We start from the raw sequence: 23,267 nt of genomic DNA, 5'->3' as shown, positions 1-23,267 counted from the left end.
TGAGGTAAATTTTATCCATAAGGTACATATTTAAATACTAGTACTTTATGGAGATTAAAATATATACTAAATTTGTTAAGAATGTTACATTATCACTAAACTTGGTAAATGGCATGCTTTAAATCATGTCAACACTAAAAATAAAAATGCGGACCTAGAATTTTCTGTCAGATAACACTTAATTATGATGGTTCAGAATTTTAGAAATAACTTTGATCAAATTAGAACTTTGTAGTCAAATACTTTCTCACTAAAAATGCCATATTTGTTTTAATGAAGAGGGAAAGAAAATTCATTGCACTTTAACCACTTAGCTGAATTCAGCTATCTTTGTTTCAAAACTTTTATTTCATAAAATAGGCTTTTGTTCTCTTTCCCAGGTAGATGTAACCTCTCTGACAAATGATTTAACTCCAGACAACATGTTGTGATAGGTCACTTCTGTATTTGTAAATGCTTCTGTCTAATTTTTAAATACAGGAAAAATATGTACTTTAAATATGTGGAAATTAACCCCATGGTTATTATGTTCAAATAAAAAAGCAGCAATTATGGAACTGTTTTCTTAACTAAGTTGGTTCGTGCACAAAGCTCACGAAACCAGAAGGAAAATGTCATATTGGGCCAAGAAATTTTATGCAGATTTTTAAAAGGTAACAATATTATATACAAATGTGCTCACAGCCATTTATCTCACAATTGTGCACTGCCGACCAAAAGATGGATTCCACAAGAGAAAAGAAGGGAGACAAATAAAAGGCAAAGTCATTTTCAACATTAAAAAACTGCTTGCACCAAGCTCACATTTTTCTGTTGGTGAGACAGTAGCTTCATCTTCTTACCCAGACAACAAAAGTTTAAATAATGCAATTCCATTCTATTCCTTTATTTAGCTTTCTGATCATTTTCTTATCTATAACAGGAAGCATTCACAGCCAAATGTATACATCTCTGCCTTTTGTCATAACACTCGATAAATTTGTTTTTGTTTGAGAATATTAAAAGAGAAAGACAAAGTTTTCCTAGCTATGAGAAAATCCACATCTGATTGTAAGTTCCCCAAGGATTCCATGCAGTGGTTATATTTTTTCTCTTTAAGACTACTTGATACAATTCAACATAGTGTTTAGATTTCATGTGTTACACTATGGCTTGATATTTTACAAGATGAAGACAAACAATGCTTTTCAGGCCCAAGTGGACATGATTTGTCATTCTGCATTCAAAAATAAAATATTTACTCCTAGTTTCTTTGAGCCTTTAGTTTTAAATTAAAAATTGGATCAGATGTTATATGTATTTTTATTTATTCATACTTAACAAGGCATTTTCCTCCCTAATGATTAATATTTGTCATATTAAGCAGAAGACAGGAAGATTACACTCAGACAATATGATAAAAAGTTTGTACTTCCAAATCATGATAAATAGTTCTCATATTTTAATTTCTCCCATTTAAATGTGTTTATTTTATACCACATAATAACAACAGCTAACACTTTCAGAGTGCTAAGTGCACTCAATGCACTCTACATGGTTTGCATCATTTTGTTCCCACAACAACGAGTTGAGGTACTGTTATTGTTCCCCTATACAGATAAGAACACTGAGACTTAGAGAACCAAAATGAGCAACCCACCGTTGTGCAGCTAATAAGGCAGGATGCAACTCTGGGCTCTCTGAGGCACGGGGCAGTGATAAATGTGTTGATGACAACCTATCTTAATGCATGGCTAATGGGTTGCTGAAAATAAGTTTCTCCATAAAATTGCATTATTTGTTTTTACTTTCAGACACAAAATAATACTTAACAGAAAGAAAATTCCCAAATCTATGAAGTGTATTAAAGTAAAAACAAATTCTCTGTTCAAAAATATAAACAAAATAGACTCAAATCTCACCAACCTATATTAAATATTAATTGTTTCCATTGCTTTTCTGCATCTGCATGGGTTTCACAAAGGACAAAAGAAATAATTGCACAGGAATTACTTAAGGCCATATATTCTATTTATAAAACTGACTAGACATTGTCAGCACTCACTACCAATGTCTTTAACAGTATGATGATATTATATTTGATATTTATCTTTTAATAAAAATATAAATCACTGTTTATTCCCTGAAGCTAACCTCACTCACATTAAATTATTTATGTATCCATTTTAATATGTATTTTGCATCTGACAGGACAACTCTCCTTAGGACCCCTCTGCTGACCCATCTGTCATTATGATGGGGTAAACAATGTCACCTTTCTAGCACACAATGAATTACAAAGAAGTTGCAAAGTATACCATCCATCATGCTGGCACTAAGTAGGTTTTCGAAGTAGATCTCAGATATCACAAATGCTGTTTAGACTGTTACCAAAAAGCAACAATTGGAAGTTATACAAAGTGGTCATATGATGAATGGACATGACAGCTCTTCAAAGGAAAGGGGCACTCCTCTTCTACAAATAACCTTGTCAAAAGCAAAAGCAGTGGGGAGCTTTGCTGGCAGTCAGACTAGAATAATTTAAGAACTTGTTAATGGCTCAGCCTGATAGAAATTCATGCAAATACAATGTACTCAAAATCAAAAAGTAGGTATGCCTGAATCATCAGCAGCAACCTCTCAAACTTGATTTTAATTAAGAGTGGTCTGAAGAGATACAGAAAATCACCCACAATTAATTAGAATATGTGAGTTTCAGTAATACATCGGTCTAAAATATGTATAGAAAATATATGCAAATATTCTATATGCATATAAAATAGTCACCTAGAAATTGCTTTGCTTTTGAAAATCATAATGCTAATATCGTTTAAGTTTTAAAAAAATCAGCATTGATGAATTTATTGATATAAATATTTAAATTATTATGTACTTAGTATAATAGATTTGAATTATTAATATAATTCTAAAAATAGTTATCATTAGTGTCTTCATCTAATTTGCATGGTTAATTTCTCAAATTATGTTCTCCAAATACAAGGTGTTTGTTTTATCCATAATTGCATTTTAATTCCTTTAACACTACTCCCTTTTATTTAGGCCTGTATTTCAAACATAGAGTATATTTCTACATTGACAGCAAAGTTTATTTTTGCCTTTTAAAAGCTTCTTCAAATCTTTCTCGATACTTCTTTCTTAAAAATGGTAGTTTTTATAGCATTTATAAGTGGTAAATGGTCCCAAAATGACTTATGTCTTCATGGGCATTTAAGTAGTTCCATGGTTCTATAGTAGACCTTGGTTTCTTTTATATGAAACAATGAAAATTTAAGCATTTATAACTGATAAGATAAATGTGTAGAAAACTCTTAGAGATGTGGCTACGAGGAAACACAAAAAACCAGCCCAACGGCCCAGCAGATTATCAGAGGGCCCTGCTGAGGAAACGGGGACACAAGTTGTAATGTTATGGCTTTTTCATATCACCTAGGTAAAGGAATAGTAAATAATCTGCCAGAGCAAATTGAAAAGCAAATAGATGGGGGTGATTCCAAGGACCCACTCAGGCTCCTGGGGGTTTGGTTGTTGTTCTGGGTTTTGGACACGTTTTGTTTTGTTTTCAAGGCAAGGAGATTACTCTGCTGAATCAACTGGGATAGAGAGGGTACTGGAAATGCGTGGGGGCTAAAGAAGGTTTGGGAGTCTGAAGAAAATATGTGGGGTAACTTTAGAATCTTGACTCGAGACCAGAGCTTGTGAACCAACAAAAGGGTGCTGGCAGGCTCCCTCCCATCATTGCCTACCATAAACAGTATATATTAATCAAATCAAATTGCATGAGTCCTACCCTAGAAATACTGCAGACATTTACTATTATATTAACTTTTAATTAATCATAAGGCTTTCTATGGTAGTGGTTACATGCAGTCCTTCTGCTAAAAGTCAAAGAATGACATAACAGAGTGCAAACAATGCTGAAGCACCAGTAAAAGAACTCTCTCTCCACCCTCTCCCCCAAAATGAAAAACAAACAAACAAAAAACAAAAATCAGGAGCGTATCTGTGAAGTAACTTCAAATGATTTAAATATTTAATGTATTAATCAGAGTTAATAGATTCTGAAAAAGCTCTGCCAATAATTAACAACAATCAGAAACATAATTATTTCATTTGTATTAAATGAGGCAATCTAAAGGTTTGTAAAAAAAACTAAACTTGTTTATTAAAATGGTATTTTACATGGAGACAGAAAATGTTCCTATATAAAGGAAACAGGACCAATTATATATTATATCTAACTGGTATTTTGTCCTTACTGTGGGCTAGGCTCTGTTCTCCCAGGTTTCCATATATTAGCTAGTTTAATTTTCACAACAGCCTTATAAAGTTGGAACTATTTTTATCCCCATCACAGAGTTGAGGGAACTCAGCCCTAGATGGCTAAGTAAGAGTGGGTAATTAGGGAACTGAGATTTGAAACTCGTCTGTGTGACTCTGGAAGGCACGTGCTTCAGCACCGAGCCAAAAAAACTAGCTAAGCAGAAAAAGTAAAGCAATAGTCTACATCTGGCTCCTTATATCCCATGTTTTCCATTAAGAAAGCAGAAGCACTGTATTTCAAATCTTAAATCTGTGGATAATCACATCGATTTTCCACTTCATTTCTTGTGTGTGTACACAACTTCAAAACACAACTCCCTCCATTTCTTCCTTCTGCCCATATCAATCCATTAAAATTTGCCTCTTCAAAACCCCCCAAAATAAAACGAACGCGTCCTAAGCAAAATGTGAGTAACTCAGTCACACATTCAACACTTTTGAATTAAATTCTTCTACATGTTTTCACTTTCAAAATATGACAAGAAAAAAGGTCAGGCAATCCAAGTCTTCCTTCCCCTTCCCTGGCACCTCCACACTGAGAACATTTAATGGTCACTTTTTTATGTTGCATCTTGCCAGTTAGTTCAATTTAGATGAAAGCTGTTGTTTTCTAATTCCATTTCACTATAAATGACAGAGACAAATGGCCATATTACCTCGAGAGTTCCTTTGGCAGAATAGGCTGCATATGAGTAGAGCAGATCTTGGCTGCTATGTGTTCTGGCTTCTTCGCTGCAGGGCTGGCCATTAGGACGAAAGCATTGGCCGCTGCTACCCAGAATCACAGAGCTGGCAGACGGGCCTGCCAGATGAAGCAGCACGGAGTAATTTACAAACTGTACCTCTTCTAGGCCCAAAGAAGTCCAGTGAGTCTTAATCTTCTTTGAAATTTCTGTGTCATCTTCACTTTTATACAGTTGTACCAAATTTCTGGAAGAAATTTAAAAAGCACACTCTAAGAAAAAGGAAAAAAATATTCTGTTGAGTTAACCATTTAATATATGAACAATTATTAATAGATGTGGGATATGAAAGATGAATGGGACAGGACACTATACAAGAAACCCACAGTTCGTGGGAGGTGATGAGCCTACAGACAAATTACACTAAATCAAAGCAGAATGAATTAAGTTCTTAAATTAAGAACTAATAAAGTACTAGGGGATTGCAGAGAAGAGAGGGCTTAATGCCAATTAGTTCTTTTATTAGTTCTGATCTTTCTATGGACATCAACACAATCCATTTAAAACTCCGTTCCAAAGCTAGGAGTCATGCTGGTGGAGACATTTTGTATTGCAGTTAATATGATTCCATATAGAGTTATGTGATTAATATATAGCTATTGCTCTTTAAAATGATACAGAGAGAACACTTTTGATACAAATTACATGCCAAATTTCATGATCCTATGAGCACAACGATATTCAATAAAATTAGTATATCGCGGTAAAACCAACCACAGATTATCAAATCAATAAGAAATTAAATTTGTGTGTGCTTGCTGTAGTCTATATATTTATTCCTATACCTATTCCAAAATCCAGTGATACTATTTTTGCTTATGACATCCTAGAAGCCAAAAAAAATCTGTAAAAAAAATATGTGCAGAACCCAGAACAAAATAAGATATGTGAAATTTAAAAATAATAATCCAGTAAAGTTTGTTTTGGGCTGGGATGCAAAGGGACCAGTTTCCTCTTTGGCAAAAAGGTATCTTCTTGTAAGAATTTTATTGTTATCCAAAATATTGCCTAAACAGATATTACCTAAGTGGGATACTATTTTTATTTCGGTTCATCACATTATTTTTCTCACACATACTTGATTCATTTAGGACCCTGTTTATTCAATAACCCCCAAATGAAACACATCTGGAAAAGGAATATGGAATACACACATCAGAAAAAAAATACATATATAATAATATAGAAAAGCATTACTGGAGACAAAAGGTAGGGCTCTTGACACAGCTAAAAGCTGATCTATACAAAAAGATGCAACAATAAATAATTTCCCAATTTTTTCCAAGGTTATTTCAATTTTTTTAAATATGTAGTTTGACCAATTATCAATTGGTCAAGTTAAGTTTTGTGAAAGAGCTGATTGAAAGAATTTCACTTTTTATTCTGAGTAACACTGGTCTGCCTTCTGTGTGTATATGTCTGTGTGTGTGTGTGTGTGTGTGTGTGTGTGTTTGGCAGGGGAGGCTTTTTGTATAACTGACAAATGAAATTATATATATTTAAAGTGTACAGTATCATTTGATATACATGCACATTATGAAATTATGACAATCTAATTAACATATCCATTACCTTTATGTGTGTGTTGTGTGTGTTGAAAACATTTAAGATCTACTCTCTTAGCAAATTGGAAGTATACAATGCAGTATTATTAACTATAGTCACCATACAGTAGGTCCTCAGTAGATCCTCAGAAATTATTCATCTTATAACTGAAGGCTTGTATCCCCTTGACCAACATCTCCTCTTTGCCTCACCCCCAGTCCATTGGCAACTATGATTCTATTCTGTTACTCTGAGTTTTTTTGTTTGTTTTATAGATTACACATGTAAGTGATACTATCAGTATGTCTTTCTCAGTCTCTGTCTTATTGCACTTATCCTCTGAGATATCTATGCTATCAAAGAAGGATGTTTTAAGGTTGAATAATATTCCATTGCACATCTATCCCACATTTTCTTTATCCATTCATTCATCCATGAGGACTTAGGTTGTTTTCATACTTTGGCTATTGTGAATAATGCTGCAATGAACATGAGTGCAAATATCTCTTCTGATTCCATTTCCTCTGGATATACACCCAGAAGTGGGTTGCTGGATCATATGGCAGTTCTAGTTTTAATTTTTTGAGGAACATCTATACTGTTTTCCATAATGGCTGTACCAGTTTAGATTCCCACTAACAAAGGTTATCTTTTCTTCGTATCCTTACCAACATGTTGTTTTTGTTGTTCTCTTTTGCTTTTTCTTTTTTTTTAATAATAGACATCCTAACAGGTTTAAGGTGATATCTCGTTGTGGTTTTGCTTTGTATTCCCTGATGATTAGCGATGTTGAGCACTTTTCATGTATCAGTTGGTCATCTGGGCATCCTTTTTGGAGAAAAGTCTATTTAGGTCCTTTACCCATTTTTTAATTGGACTATTTGTGATTTTTTGCTACTGAATTGTGTAAGTTCCTTATATATTACAAATATGAACCCCTTGTCAAACATACGTTGTGTAAGTATTTTCTCTCATTCCACGCGTTCTTTTCATTTTCATGCTGTTTCCTTTGCTGTGCAGAAGCTCTTTAGTTTGATATAGTCTCACTTGTTTATTTTTGCTTTGTTGCCTGGGCTTTTGTTGTCATATCAGTAAAAAAAAAAAAATAACTGCAATGACCAATGTCAAGAAATATTCCCTTTTGTTTTCTTTCCCTTTGTTACTTCTTCTAGGAGTACTGCAGTTTCAGTTTTACATTTAAGTCTTTAATCGGTTTCAAGTTAATTTTTTGTGAATGGTGAAAGATAGGAGTTCAATTTAATTCTTTTGCATGTGAATTCCAGTTTCTCAACACTATTTATTGAAGAAACTATTCTTTCCTTATTGTCTATTCTGGCTCCTTTGTTGAAAATTAATTGACCAATTATGTGTAGATTTATTTCTGGGCCCTCTATTCTGTTGCATTGATCTATTTTTGATCATTGGATCTGTTTCATTGGTCATTTTTGATTAAACAGATCACAGATCAGTTTTTATGCCATACCATAATATTTTAATTACTATAGCCTCATAATATAGTTTTAAATCAAGAAGTGTGATGTATCCAGATTTGTTCTTCTTTCTCCAAAATTGCTTTGGCTATTCAGGGGCTTTCCTGGTTCCATATAAACTTAGGGTTGTTCTATTTCTGTGAAAAATGCCACTGGAATTTTGATAGGGATTGCACTGAATCTGTAGATTACTTTGGATAGTATGTTCATTTTAACAGTATTAATTCTTCTAATCCAAGAACATGAGATAGCCTTCCATTTATTTGTGTATTTTTTAAATTTTTGTCACCAATGTCTTATAGTTTTCATTATACAGGTATTTCACCTCCTTGGTAACATTTATTCCTAAGTGTTTTATTATTTTTAGTGCTACTATAAATGGGATTGTTTTCTTAATTTCTTTTTCACATAGTTTGTTGCTAGTGTGTAGAAATGCAATTGATTTTTAATTAATTTTGTATCCTGCAACTTTACTGAATTTGTTTATTAGTTCTAATAGTTTTTTTGTGGAAGCTTTAAGGTTTTCTGTATATAAAATCATGTCGTGTGTCATGTGTAAACAGACAATTTTACTTCTTTCTTTCCAATGTAATAAGATTTATTTCTTTGTTTATTTATGCCTAATTGTTCTGGCTGGGACTTCCAGTAATATACTGACTAGAAGTGGAGAGATTGAGTATCTTTGTCTTGTTCCTAATCTTAGAGGAAAAGCTTTTAGCTCTTCATTGTCAAGTATGATGTTAGCTTTAAGCTTGCCTTTACTAAAGTATTCCTTCTTTTTTCTATACTTAATGAAAGTTTTTATAATGAAAGGATGTTGAATTTTGCCCTATGCTTTTTTTCTGCATCTATTGAGATGTCATAAGATTTTTATCCTTCATTCTGTTAATATGGTGTACCAAACTTATTGATTTGCATATTTTCAACCATCCTTGTATCTCAGGAATAAATCCCACTTGCTCATGGTGTATGATCCTGTAAATATGCTGTTGGATTCTGTTTGCTAGTATTTTATGCGGGGATTTTTACAGCTAGGTTCATCAGCATATTGACCTATAATTTTCTTTTCTCATAGTATTCTTGTCTGGCTTTGGTATTCATGTTAATGTTGGCCTCAGATCATGTGTTTCAACTTTTTGGAAGAGTTTGAGAAGGACTAGCTAGCATTAATTCTTCTTTAAATGCTTGGTAGAATTCACCAGTAAAGCCATCTGATCCTGGGCTTTTCTTGGTTTGGAGGTTTTTGATTACTGATTCAATCTCCTTTCTAGTTATGCATCAATTCAGATTTTCTATTTCTTCATGATTCAGTCTTGGGAGGTTGTATGTTTCTAGGAATTTAGCCATTTCTTTTAGGTTGTGCAATTTGTTGGCATATAATTGTTCACAGTCGTCTCATGTTTCTTTGTATTTTTGTGGTGTCGGTTGTAATATCTCCACCATTATTTCTAATTTTGAGTTTTCTCTTTTGTCTTATTTAGTCTAGCTAAAGGTTTGTTAATTTTATCTTTTAAAAAGAAAGCTCTTAGTTTCATTGATTTTTTTCTATTGTTTTCCTAATTTCTATTTCACTTATATCTGCTCTGATCTCTGTTATTCTCTTCCTTCTGCTAACTTTAGGCTTCGCTGGTTCTTCTCTTAGTTCCCTGGGGTGTAAAGTTAGGTTGCTTATTTGAGATTTTTTTTTCCTTAATGTAGGTATTTATCTCTATAAACTTTCTCTTAGAACTGTTTTTGCAACATTCCATAAATTTTGTATGTTCTGTTTCCATTTTTGTTTGTCTCAAGATTTTTTTATTTCCTTTTTGATTTTTTCCATGACACATCAGTTGTTCAGGAGTATGTTGTTTAATTTCTACCTATTTTCATTTTCCCATTTTCATCCTGTTATTATATTCTAGTTTCATAACATTGTAACCAGAAAAGATATTTGGGGGGCGCTTGGGTGGCTCAGTCGTTAAGCGTCTGCCTTTGGCTCAGGTCATGATCTCAGGGTCCTGGGATCGAGCCCCAGGTCAGGCTCCCTGCTCAGTGGGGAGTCTGCTTCTGCTCCCGCACCCAGCTCATGCACCCTCTCTAATAAATAAAATCTTTTAAAAAGAGAAAAGATATTTGGTATGATTTCAAACTTTTTAAATTTCTTAAGACTTGTTTTGTGCCGTAACGTATGATCTATAATGGAGATGTTCTCTGTGTGCTTAAGAATGAGTATTCTGCTGCTGTTGGATGTAATGTTTAGTATACGTCTATTAGGTCCATTTCGTCTAAAGTGTAGTTCACATCCAACATTTCCTCATTGATTTTCTTTCTGAATGAGATATCCACTATTTAAAGTGGGGTATTGACATCTACTACTATTGCACTGCTATGCATTTCTGCCTTCAGGTATGTTAAAATTTGCTCAATATAGGGGTTCCAATGCTGGGTGCATGCACATATAATTGTTTAGTCTCTTGATGAATTGAAACCCATTATATAGTGAACCTCTTTGTTTACTTATAGTTTTTGACATGCCTATTTTGTCTCATATAAGATTGCAGGGGTCCTCAGAGGCGAAGGCTGTGGGGTATGTAGTGGTAGTGAGGGCTGTTGGGTTCAGAGCAAAGGCTTCTGGGAACTTCCTGTTTCTTTTTCTCCCACGGGGGATATTGTGGCCAAGGACAGATCTTAGTTCCTGGTCAGCTTGCAGCACCCTTGCAGCGGTGGTGATATTGGTATCTGATGCATGGGCACTCTTAGAGCAATCACAAAGCCAGGGTCTAGAGTATATATAGGCACTTACAGAGTGACAGTGGCTCCTGAGGTCCAGGGTTCTGGCAAGCCCACAGCAGCAGTGACTCCAGTGCCTAAGCCACAGGCAAACACAAAGCGACAACTATATCCGGGTCTAAACTGTGGGTACATGTAGGGCAGCCATGGCTCAAGGGTCAAGGAATGTGCATGGATGGGGGGTGGTGGCAGCCCTGGTCCTATGGATTGTGAAATAGTAGCTCTTTCTGGTGGAAGAGGGCACAGCAGCATCTCCCTCTCCTAGGAATTTGTGGCAGTGATAGCTTTTGATTACCTCAGTGGTGAAAGCTGCTGGTGTCCTCTGATGATCAGGCCATTGAAGTTTGTGCCAATGAACATTATGGGGTTTCCACTGTGAAAGCTGCAGGGAGTCTGTGGCTGAGGCCCTCCATGGCAAAGACAGCTGGAGTCCTCCACAGAGTTGGCCACTGGGAACCACAGTGACACCTACTGCATGGTTGATACTAATAGCCTCCACCTTTCTTCTTGGTTCCTAACCATTTCTGGATGTCTCAGCTAAGCTGAGCTCCACAATCCTTTCTGTATAGTTAATCTCCATTTCTGGCTCCATTGTGTTGCTGTATGTTCTTAATTGGGCTCTTGAGCCCTCCCAAGGCTATTTTTTTCTTGGATAGCTAGTTGTTATTTCTGGGGAGATGAAGGTTGGTATATCCTACTCCCTCATCTAGGTCTTTATCCTGTTCTTTTGTTCCTATATCTGATTTCTGTATCCCTATCATCTTACTTTACTGCCACTGAAGTTCCCTCTGCACTATTTGGGATAGAGCGCGTAAACTGAGCTGAAACTTAACTCAGTTTGAGGAGAAAGTTATTTAGAAAGAGGCATCAATAATGTTCTTTTGTAATATGTGTAGAGTTGCAAAACACATATTTTATTTATTCAAATTTATCTGTATATGGTCAATATTAATAGAAAAACAGAAAAATTTCAATTAGTCTTTTGGTTTGTTTGTTTGCTCTTCTACTCAGCTAATTGATGAGCATGAAACCACCTCTGAGTATGTAGAATGTTTAATCTGCCATTTGTTTTGCTGGTCTCAGTTCCAAAGTGCTTTATCGTATAAGCAACTCAAAAAAAAATTAAATTTTTTAAGGTGTATATATTTATACGAGATGGCCTCAAAAAGTAAATCAAATACTTCTTTAGGGGCTCAACTGAAGAATTAGTAATTTGTCCCAATGCTGGAGAATTTCTAAATATTATTAAGTACTAAGCTAAAATTCCTGAGGAGAGAATATCAACATTTTCTACCTCACTCTGAATTGAAGGGATATATACTTTTTGTATTATAATTTCATTTTTTTAATATCATAAACAAATTGAATATAAAATAACATATAACATACAAAATATAAAGAATAATGAAGGAAAAACCCATCTTACGAAGTATAACATCTCTGATATCATTGAAGCCCCTTCAGTACTCTTTATTTCATCATTAACCTTGGTCTCCTAGGGTAACCACCCCCCACAATCTGATTTTTTTTCCTTTTTTACTTCTCATTGCCTTCTTTGTATAAATTTAATATTTATGTACGCATATGGCCTTAACAATTCACCTCTTATTTTTTTGAATGCTTGCTTTTATATAGTTGGCATTTTATATATGTATTCATTTTTCCCATTTTTATTGAGAGATAATTGGTATAAAACATTGTATAAGTTTAAGGTGTACAACATATTAATCTGATACACTTATTATTGCAAAATGATTACCATTGTAATGTTAGCTAACTTCTCCACACATCACATAACTATCATTTCTTTTTTGTAGTGATAACATTTAACATCTAGTCTCTTAGCAACTTATAACATGGTGATTATAGTTAATATATGTATTCTTTTGTGATTTGCTTTTTTTCACTTACTATGAGGTTTCCAAGATTCCTCCTAATTTATTTATTGATTTCCTGAGATAAGTATTTTAAAATTGTTCCCAGTTTTCCATTATTATAAATATGAGGAAGTTATAATACAAGGAAGAAATGAAGACAATAAATCATTAGATAAACTATTTACTTTTTAAAAGGAGAAAATAGACAAAATTAGAAAATAACCAACACACAGAAGTAACTTTAAAAAAAAAAAAAACAACTATGAGAATATCTACACAGCTCAATGTAAATCAACTTTCTATTAACACCTGGATGATAGAATTCTTCCTTTGTCCCCCAGATCCTCTCTCTGCCTGATACTTCCTGCATGCTTAGAAGGCCAACATTTATGGACCTTTATCAAGCCCTCTGGCTTCCAGTCAGTTTTAGATTCAGTCAATGGGAAACGCATGAGAAGAGACTTTTTCGCCCCTAGATCTCTTCTTCTTCCATGAAAGGGTACAAGAAAAATAAATAAATAAAGGAACATTCTTGTTCATATTTCCTGAGAGACATATGCAAGTTTCTCTAGGCAAGGAAGGCATATACCTGTATATAAGAAGTGCCAAAATGCTTTTATTTATTTATATTAAAGATTTATTTACTTATTTAAGTATCTCTGCACCTAATGTGGGGCTTAAACTCAGGAGCCTGAGATCAAGAGTCGCATGTTCTACCAACTGAGCCAGGCACCCTGTCAAAAAGCTTTTAAAAGGGTTTTGATTACATTCCTACCTGCTCTGCATGAGAGTTCTGACCCTCCACTCCACACCAACACTTGATGTTGTCCTTTATTTTATTTCATTTTATATTTTTGCCAATGTGGCAGGTGTGAAATTGTGTATCATTATTTGTTTAACTCAAAGTACCTTTACTGGGTGGCGGGGTATGCTATGCAATTTTACAAAACGTTTTATACCACCAGCACTTTTTAAGAGGTCCCACTTTCAGTGTATCTAATTTTTGCTAACCAATGAGCATAAAATTGTATACCAATGTATCTTTCACTTATATTTCCATAATTACTAATGAGGATCTTTTCATTTATTATTTAGCTATCTATGTTCCCTTTTCTGTGCCGTGACTGTGTTTTTGCCCATGTTTATGCAAGTGTTTCTATATTCTGGAAAATTCTTCTTAGGTCATATATGACACTTTGTTCTACCAGTTTTGGGATTCTCTTTCATTTTCAATGTCTTGTCTTATGATGAATAGAAGTTTATAATTTCAATGTAATTTTAATATAATGCAATGGTCTATATACTTTTTTGATGTTCTTATGAAATTCTCAAATCTGGGGTGATAAAATGATTCTAATTTTTCCTAAAGTTTTAAGGAATTTGTTTTTAAACATTTCAGTGTTTACCTGGAATGTGTTTATGTGTACTGTGAATTCAGTATCACTTTTTTTCCATATTAATAACCACTCTAGTACCCTTGGTCAAATTCTTCACCAATGTGCAATGGCATTTCTGTCATTCATGAATTTCCATATGTGTGTGGATCTGTCGGGGATCCCCAATCAATTCCAATTCCATCTTTTTGATCCATCTCCATTATAATATGTTATTTTAATTAGTTTGACTTTCTAATACATGTTAATACTGAGAATGGCAAGTCCTCCTACTTATACTTCCTCAGAAACATCTTCACTATTTTTTTCTCTTCCATATTAATAATGGAATGAGCTTATCAATTTCCTTGTCAAGATTGTATCTGGAATCACCCTGAGACTGAAGATCAATTTGAGGATCAATTTGAGGAAGATCAATTTGTCATCCTTATAATAACATAAAAATAAGTCCTTAATATATCAAATAGTAGTCAATGCTAATATAAAATGTTTTAAAATTATTTTTCTGCTTATTACTGGTACTGAGGAATACTATTCTGTTCTATCAAATAATCCTGCTAAATTCCCTTACTAATGATAATAGTCCTTGAGTTTTCTACATAAAAAAATTATATGATAAGCAAATATTGAGGGTTTTATTACTTCCTTTCTAGTCACTTATAGATACTATTTTTTTATGACTATGCAGGTTAAAACCTCCAGAAAATATTTAATAAAATATTTAATAAGGTATGATAATACTCATCTATTTCATATTCCAAATATCAGGTTAAAGATGTCCCTCCCATTCTTATTTTGATAAAAGATGTTTTATGAATATTAAATTTTATCATAAATTCTGATGCATTTATGAAGAATATTATCCTTTTCTTTAATAAGATGGATTACAGTAATCGATATTTTAGCATTCAAACGTGCATTCCTAGGATTAACTTTTACTTCGTAGAATGCATTATAATTTTTGGCCATTATGTGACTTATTTTGCCAACATTTTGTTTATAATTTTCATTTCTATTTTTAGAAGTAAAGTTGATAGACAATATTCCTTTTCTGGCATCATTTCTATCTGGTTTTGGCTTGAAGTTATACAAACCTCATAAAATGAGATAGAGTGTGTTCCTTCTTGATCTGTTCTCTGGGAGAGCTTGAATGTGATTATAATTTTTGAAAGATAGAAATCATTCTTAAACTGGGAGAGTCTGAATTTGATTATAAATTTTGAAAGATAGGAATTATTTTTAAACTAAACATTGTACTTGATGTTCTTATTATGAGAGAACTGTGAACTACTGATTCCATGTCTTTAATACTATAAGAATTTTATTATTTCTTCTTTGAATCATAGCTCTTCCATTGCTCCCTGTGCCACCTGCTATTCATCCTCAAAGTTCTAGGTTTCTGGATTCATCACTTGCCGCAACACTCTTTCCTAAGTTTTGGTCCCCTTGAGGATTTCCCTTACTGTTCTGTTAGCTCAGGATAGTACCTACCAAAACCAGAAATACACTAATTTGAGTACCCAACTTCCATGTAAGACATGATTTCTTTGTAAATACTGATTGCTATTTCCACAACATCCAAGCAGGGAAACTCTGCAAAGGTAGTTAAGAATTATGATCCATGTTTTTGTTTTTTGTTTTTTTCACAGACCTATAATTAGATAATTTATTCAAGGTTGATTGATGTGATATCATTTTGCACCTTACCCTACCTGAAATTATTCAAATCTCCCATATTTTGATGGTTGACTGGCTTTAAGGGAAAATGAAACCTCTTTATAGTAATCTGAAGAGAACCACTATATCTGTATATCTATATAAGGTATCCTGAAAAATGTTAATGAAGTTTTTGTGTACACATGGTTATAAAATCACTGGTCTTTTAAAAATGATAGAGGGAACAATATTTTTAATAAATATTACCTAACATTTCAAATAATAATAAGTTAATAAATACTTGTTCAAATCCAATTTTCCTAAGATTACTTTTTAATTCTGTTGCCTTTAAAACTGTATTTTAAATTTGTCAAATTATTTATAATGATCTTGTGCTCCCCCCAAAAGACGGAGGAGGCTATGTGAGTTCCATGTTCTGAAATTACATAACTTTTAAATCTAGATTGTTCTAAATAAATCAGTGGCTATTAAGAAAAAGTCATATTGATACAAATGTTTTAATTTTTTAAAGATTTTATTTATTTACTTGACAGAGAGAGAGCACAAGCAGGGAGAGGAGCAGGCAGAGGGAAAGGGAGAAACAGGCTCCCTACTGAGCAAGGAGCCTGATGCCGGGTTTGATGTGGGGCTCCATCCCAGGACCCTGGGATCATGACCTGAGCCGAAGGCAGAGGCTCAACCGACTGAGCCACCCAGGCGCCCTTGATACAAATGTTTTAATCAAAGGATTCTAGTCATTAATCACTTCAAATTACTTAGAATACTAAAATGCCTAAATTTTATTGAGACTTTCCACCATTTTTCTTAATGTTTTTTCCCCCACAATAGGTATTTTGGAATTTATGGTGAACAGTTCTGTTATAATTAGGTAATTTGCTATATTCAAAGACAAATGTTATTAAGTAATTAACTGCAATGTAATCTCAATTTACTAATTCCAGAGAAAGTTGCAAAACTAGGAGTGTATCACCTAAAATCACAAGGTATTTGACAGAAAGTTTTACTTTGCCTTAATTTCTAAAATAAGAGTGTCTATGGGCCAGTAGTCTTGGCAGACAGCATAATGAACCGTCATGCCTGAGACTTGAATTTGGAAGTTTTGCATTAGCATTCCTTTGGCCAGCGGAGACTGGCAATGGGAGGATTTTGGCTTTGGTAGACAAAATTCTGTTTATATCAATGTTCAACACCTGCTACTGGATGAGCCACAGAGCAACACTGATGTTAGAATAGGAGGAAGCGATGCATGTAGCATTCCTAGTACCCAGGTGAGTGCCAAGATTACATTGTAAATGAATGGGGAAAGAAAACAGCTAAAGAAACATACTAGCAGAGAAAAACCCAGCACATTTACTAAAGTTCACTGAGATTTTATCATGTGTATATACAATTAACATACACAAGGACTCATACTATACCAGCTGGTATTTTTCGCATACTAAAAAATCAAAAATTTCTTTAAATTTATTATCCAACTTGGTATCCAATGTAGTAAAATTCTGTGAATTATATACTATATGTGTGTAGTGCATTTAAACACTAAAGCATGTCCTATGAAATCCTCCCACTTGCCCCTTTGTTCTTCAAGGGACAAACACTGATCTGCTTTCTGTCACTCTAATTTTCATTTCCTAGAATTTTATATTTTATATAGAATCATATAGTAGGACTCTGTTTGTCTGGCTTTATTCACTCAGCATGCTTTTTGAGATTTATCCATGTTGTTTTATATATCAATCGTTCACTTTTTTTTTTAATTGCTGTTTTCCATCTTATGGAGATACCACAATGTTCACCCATTAATAGACACTGAGGTTGGTTCTATTTTTTTGACTATTGCAAATAAAGCTACAATGAACATTACAAAGTAAATAAATAAATGAATAAACACTAAAGCATGAACTAATTTTTTTATCTTTTAATTTTGCTTTGGAAATATAAAGACTAAAACACATGATAAAATTGTATCACACATAATATCAAGAAATTTAATGGTTCGGAGAAAATGGGAGCATCCCCTCAGCTTCCTTGCCAGCCAGCCACCAACACCATGTCAAATAAAAGCATGATTACTTACTCAACTATCTCTTACCTTCTAAAATAACACAATAATTATAAATCGTGTATTGAATATATACTATTAGGACTAAAAGCATTGTGCAGATTCATTGCATAAAAAACTCAAATAACTACTGTTACTGTTTTATAACTAAGGAAATTGAAAATCAGGTAATGTAATCAAGATGGAAAATGTTCCAGATTAAATAGGTCAGATTTCTACCATACTACATTGTATTTCAGATATCCACTATATTACTTAGCTCTTTGGAAGGAGCAGATCATCTCACAATCTTAGACACTTTGCAAACACAATAAAAACACCGAGTGTTAGAAAGCACAGTATTCTGGGTAAAAGAATCAAAATCAGATGGTGTGAAGCTGGAAGAGAGAGATCTTTAATGCTTATGAGAAAGTAAGATTTAGGGAAATCAAAGGAACTGTTTCAAGAGTACAATACACCAAATTTCAGAGTTTGGGAGTCATCTAAACAACAAAGAAGAAAACTGCTCCTTATACATTTATTTTGAAAAAAATTCACACATAAGTAGATTATCTGAAGGCGATCTTAATATCCCCTCTCTTTGTAATCCAGGAGAACATGGCACATAACTGTCTTCTTTGCATGTTATGAAATGATGCTGATAGGCCTGGTGACCTCCTGCTAAGTCCCTAGCATAAAGATCAGTAAGTACTTATTTAATTAATTTGATATTTCTTTCAAACTTATGTTTCACAGACAGTAAAATACAAATGTTGCAAAACAGTAAAGTAAGCTTTATTAAAAACCAGAACACAGAGAAATAAAATAAAATACCAACACATCTGTTATGACCTGGGAAGAGGGGGAGAAAAAAGAAAAAAAAAAGTCTAGTGTTATAACTACATCTCTCACCCTTGCATATAAGAGATAACTTTATTTCTAGCATATTTGGATTACAATTTAAAAATACAGTAATGGGGTGCTTGGATGGCTCAGTGGGTTAAGCGTCTAACTCCTGGTTCGGCTCAGTTCATAATCTGATAATAGTGTCTGGTTTCTGAGACTCTTTCTGTTTTTCAGAGAGAACTGTTGTCAAAGATTACATTTCAGATTAAGTCACTTTAATTTACCTAAACCAAATCTAAAAGCAGACTCATAAAATGGTCAAGTTAATCCAATCAGTAAGACATTACAAATCTTTAGTTTCAGAAGGTGTGTGGGGAATGGGGTAATTGGGTGATGGGCAATAAGGAAGGCAATTGATGTAATGAGCACTGGGTGTTAAATGCAACTGATGAATCACTAAATTCTACCCCTGAAACTAATAATACAGTATATGTTAAATAAATTGAATTTAAATAAAGAATTTTAAAAAATTTAGTTTCATCTGCTAGGTTCTCTAATTCAATGACATAAACTTGGATGATATCAATATTTACAGGGACTTAATGATTTAAAGAGTCACTACTCCATGATCCAATGTTTCTTTAGGTAATTGAATACCTTACTAAATAAATATCAGGAGAAATATTTCATCCCATTAAGATTGTAACAAAAAATGGCCAATCTCCATCATACTTCAGAATAAGCATATTTACTGAGAATTTTTTTTAGGTACCTAAAACGCTAACACGATTTTCTTTTCTTGGCATTAACATAAAATTAATCAATGTTACTAATTTTAAAAAATAAACTTTTTAAGGACAAGTAATGAGTCTTATCCCTTTCAACACATCCTTAAACTCTAACTACAATGTCTTGCACCTAGTAAATGGTAACTGTAACAAATATTCCATAAATATTTTTACTAAATAAATATGCCTTTAATACTATATTAAAATATAATTTTGTTACAATATACACATATTTTAGTTTATTTTCCAATATAGCAAATTAAATCTTGAGAACTACTGCAAGGTTGAAACAATGAAGGTATTTTACATAATGGAAGGGCTTTTATATATATATATATATACTTTTTAAAAAGATTTTATGCATGTATGTATGTATTTATTTACTTATTTATTTGAGAGAGAAAGAGCACAAGCAGGGGAAGCAGCAGAGGAAGAGGGAGAAGCAGGCTCCCCTCTGAGCAAGGAGCCCAATGTGGGGCTCAATCCCAGGACTCTGGGATCATGACCCGAGCCGAAGGCAGATGCTTAACTGGCTGAGCCACCCAGGTACCCCAGAAAGGGCTAATATATTTTAAAAATAATTTTTAGATATTGTTTTTCTGTGATACTGCAAATAGGTTAAGGCTATTGAAAGAGTAGAGATCAAAACAAGTAAGAATTTAAATATTACTCATCACTTGTTATCAAGACTACCTTCCTTCATGGGCAGACTCATTTCAGCAACCTAGAGTCAAATCTTCTCTATTAAGTCATACTCACTATATGACAAATTGCATAAATCATGAAAAGAAAAAACAAATGTTATGAACTGAATGTTATATGCGACTGTATATAACAACTTCATGAAATGAAATCAATCTGTGGAGATGTCTGGTCATTGGAAATCATGACAGTGTGGAAACAAAAATGAAAACTCTAAATGTTAAAATGATAGGAAACAAGAGAGTTTTGACAAGAAGAGCATATTGCATGTTGTGATATTTGAATAAGCTGTCATTTAAGTACTTCATCTCTATTGTACACATGAGGGAAAAAAATGAGCAGCATTGAGCAGCACTGATGTTGGTAAATTTCTGACATATACTATTCCAAGAGGGCCAGAACCTAATCTACTGAACCTAATGAATAACCCAAGACACTTGAACAGCTAACTGTCAACAAAAGATTGACAGGAGTTAGTGGGTGGAGGGGGAGATGGGAGCTTTGGGTAGAATAGGATAGAGAGTGGCAAGATTCTGGATTTGGGATTCAGCAAAAGAGGGCTTAAATTCTGATTCAAGCTAGATGACCTTGGACATATCGATATCTTTGGAGCCTCAGTTTCAACACTGTAATATGTTGAATAGTAACATTTTACAGGGTGTTTTGTTTTGTTTTGTTTTTTAAGAGCATTCAATGAGAAAACATATATAAAGTGCTTAAGCACAGTCTCTAGAACTTCCAAGCACCTAATAAATGTTACTATTCTTTTTCTTTCCTAAGTGATCTGTCCTAAGGCCTGAAATGGAAGCCATAGCATCTACTTTACTAAAAGGACTACATCATATATATATATGTATGTATGTGTATATATATATATAAACTTAATTTTGAGTTATGGAGGAAATTATAAAGACCTATTTGCCATCCTTCTCTTTCCTCAAAACATTCATGATATCTGAATATACTGACACATGATTTTTGTATTCTAGACACTGGATTCAAATCTTTATATGTTTTCTTTTTTTCATTCAAGTCATCAACAGGATAGAAGCACAGTGAGAAAGTTAAATTTAGAAGCAAGAATCTCAGATTATTGATAATTCTTCATAGAAAAATTAAAATAATCTCTCTTTGAGAGTTTTTTTTTTATTATTATGTAAGCAATGTATATTTTACTGTTAGGGGGGGTGGAGATAGAAACACAGATAAGTAAAAAGTTAAAAAAAAAAAAGGAATGTAAGAAAATGATCCCAACATGAAAATGCCCTACTGTTAATCAAAAAACTGTATTACCAGTTGGCAAGATTAAATTCATAACTCAAATGCTTTTGAAAATAAATATCCTCAATAGTTACTGCTACTTATACTGTCAACATTTCCAACATTTTCTGAGTATCTGCTCTGTGCCTGCCATTGTTTTAGGTGGTTTATATTAATAAACTCAAATCTGGCACATGGAGTTTTAAATTATATTAAAATGAGCCTAGAAAAAAACTAAAATAATTCCCAAGTTTTTTGTTTTTGTTTTTTTGGTTTTTCTCAGCAAAAAGACATTTTTTATCCAAGTTTTAAGAAAAGAGATTTAGGGGCTCCTGGGTGGCTCAGCTGGTTAATTGATTAAGTGTCTGCCTTAGGCTCAAGTCATGATCCTAGGGTCCTGGGATGGAGTCCAATGTGTCGGTTTAGGGTGTTGGGCTCCCTGCTCAGCAGGGAGTCTGCTTCTCCCTCTCCCTCTGCCCCTCCCCGCCACTCGTGCTCCTTAGTGAGCCCAGGCTCTCTGTCTCTCTCTCTCTAATAAATAAATAAAATCTTTTAAAAAAAGATAAAAGAAAGAAAAAGAAAGAAAAGAGACCTAGAAATAGCCTCTCTGAGCTGGCCCAAGCCAAATACTGGTACCTCATGAGATGCCTTTCTAATCCAGTGGTTCTCAAAGTGTGGTCCAAAACCCCTCTGGAAAGTTCCTGAGGCCGCTTCAGTTATCTATGAGATCATCATAATTATTTTTGTAATAATACTAAGGTATTATTTGCCTTTTTCATTGGGTTGAAATATGAACTGATGGTGCAAAAGCAACAGTGGATAAAACTGCTGGCCTTTTGGCACAAGTAAAGACCGTAGCAACAAACTTGCCTAATAATCACTGAATCCTCTGCTATCATTCACTTGCAGGAAAATAAAAAGTCAGTTTCACAGAAGATGAATATTGATGAATCTCTAAAACTTACTAATTTTACTAAATTTCAAACCTGAGCACACATCTTTTTAACAGTCTTTGTCATAAAATGGAAAATGCACATTAAGCACTTTTGCTGCATGCTGAAGTGTAAGAGTTTCCAGAAAAAGCATTTGTTTAAGTTGTAAGCTAATCCGGTATTACTTTTAATGAAACACCATTTTTACTTAAAATAATAATCAATACACAATCTATGGTAGATCAGGCTTTGGTATTTGGAAGACATTTCTCAAAAATAAGCAAAGAAGGGGGGCAGAGCAAGATGGCGGAGGAGTAGGAGACCTGGATTTCGTCTCCTCTCAGAAATTCAGCTGGATAGGAATCAAACCATTCTGAACACCTACAAACTCAACAGGAGATCGAAGAAAAGAAGAGCAACAACTCTCTCATCAGAAAAGCGACCACTTTCTGGAAGGTAGGACGTGCGGAGAAGTGAATCCGAGACGATATTTGGGAGGATAGCGGCCTCCGTCGGCCGCTTCTGGCAAGTGATAGAGCCGCGGAGCACAAAATCGGAACTTTTAAAAGTCTGCTCTGCTGAGGGACGTCACTCTGGTGGCTAAGCGGGGGCCGGAACCCTCCGGGACAGTGTGGTCTCAGGACCCTCGGGGTCACAGAAAGACCGGGGGTGCCTGAGTGCGGCAGAGCTCCCAGGTATCGGAGCGGGGAAGCCGGCTGCAGAGGCGGAGCCCAGGCGCGGGCTCTCAGCTCGGGGTTGCCATAAACCGTGATCCGCGGCACAGTCGGGCCCCTGCTCCTCCAGCAGGGACCCAACAAGCGGCAGATCCGGGGAGACTCACCTTCCTTCCCCGGGAGGAGCCGCGCAGGAGTGCACCGCAGGG

At 34.3% G+C, this 23,267-nt stretch overlaps 1 protein-coding gene across 1 annotated transcript in view; it reads right to left on the bottom strand.

Moving 5' to 3' along the window:
* Positions 1–23,267, bottom strand: part of NAALADL2 (N-acetylated alpha-linked acidic dipeptidase like 2) — a 1,010,672-nt gene that overhangs the window by 364,416 nt on the left and 622,989 nt on the right. The window contains exon 5 of the mRNA XM_081813090.1: positions 4,977–5,250. Within this exon, the coding sequence (XP_081669216.1) occupies positions 4,977–5,250 (274 nt within the window). The remainder of the gene's footprint in view (positions 1–4,976; positions 5,251–23,267) is intronic.

This window comes from Leptonychotes weddellii, chromosome 1 (assembly GCF_054177405.1).
Source record: "Leptonychotes weddellii isolate Sample4059 chromosome 1, ASM5417740v2, whole genome shotgun sequence".
Taxonomy (NCBI): Eukaryota; Metazoa; Chordata; class Mammalia; order Carnivora; family Phocidae; genus Leptonychotes; species Leptonychotes weddellii.
Note: the sequence above shows the minus strand (reverse complement) of the source record. Positions and strands in the feature narration are given on the sequence as shown.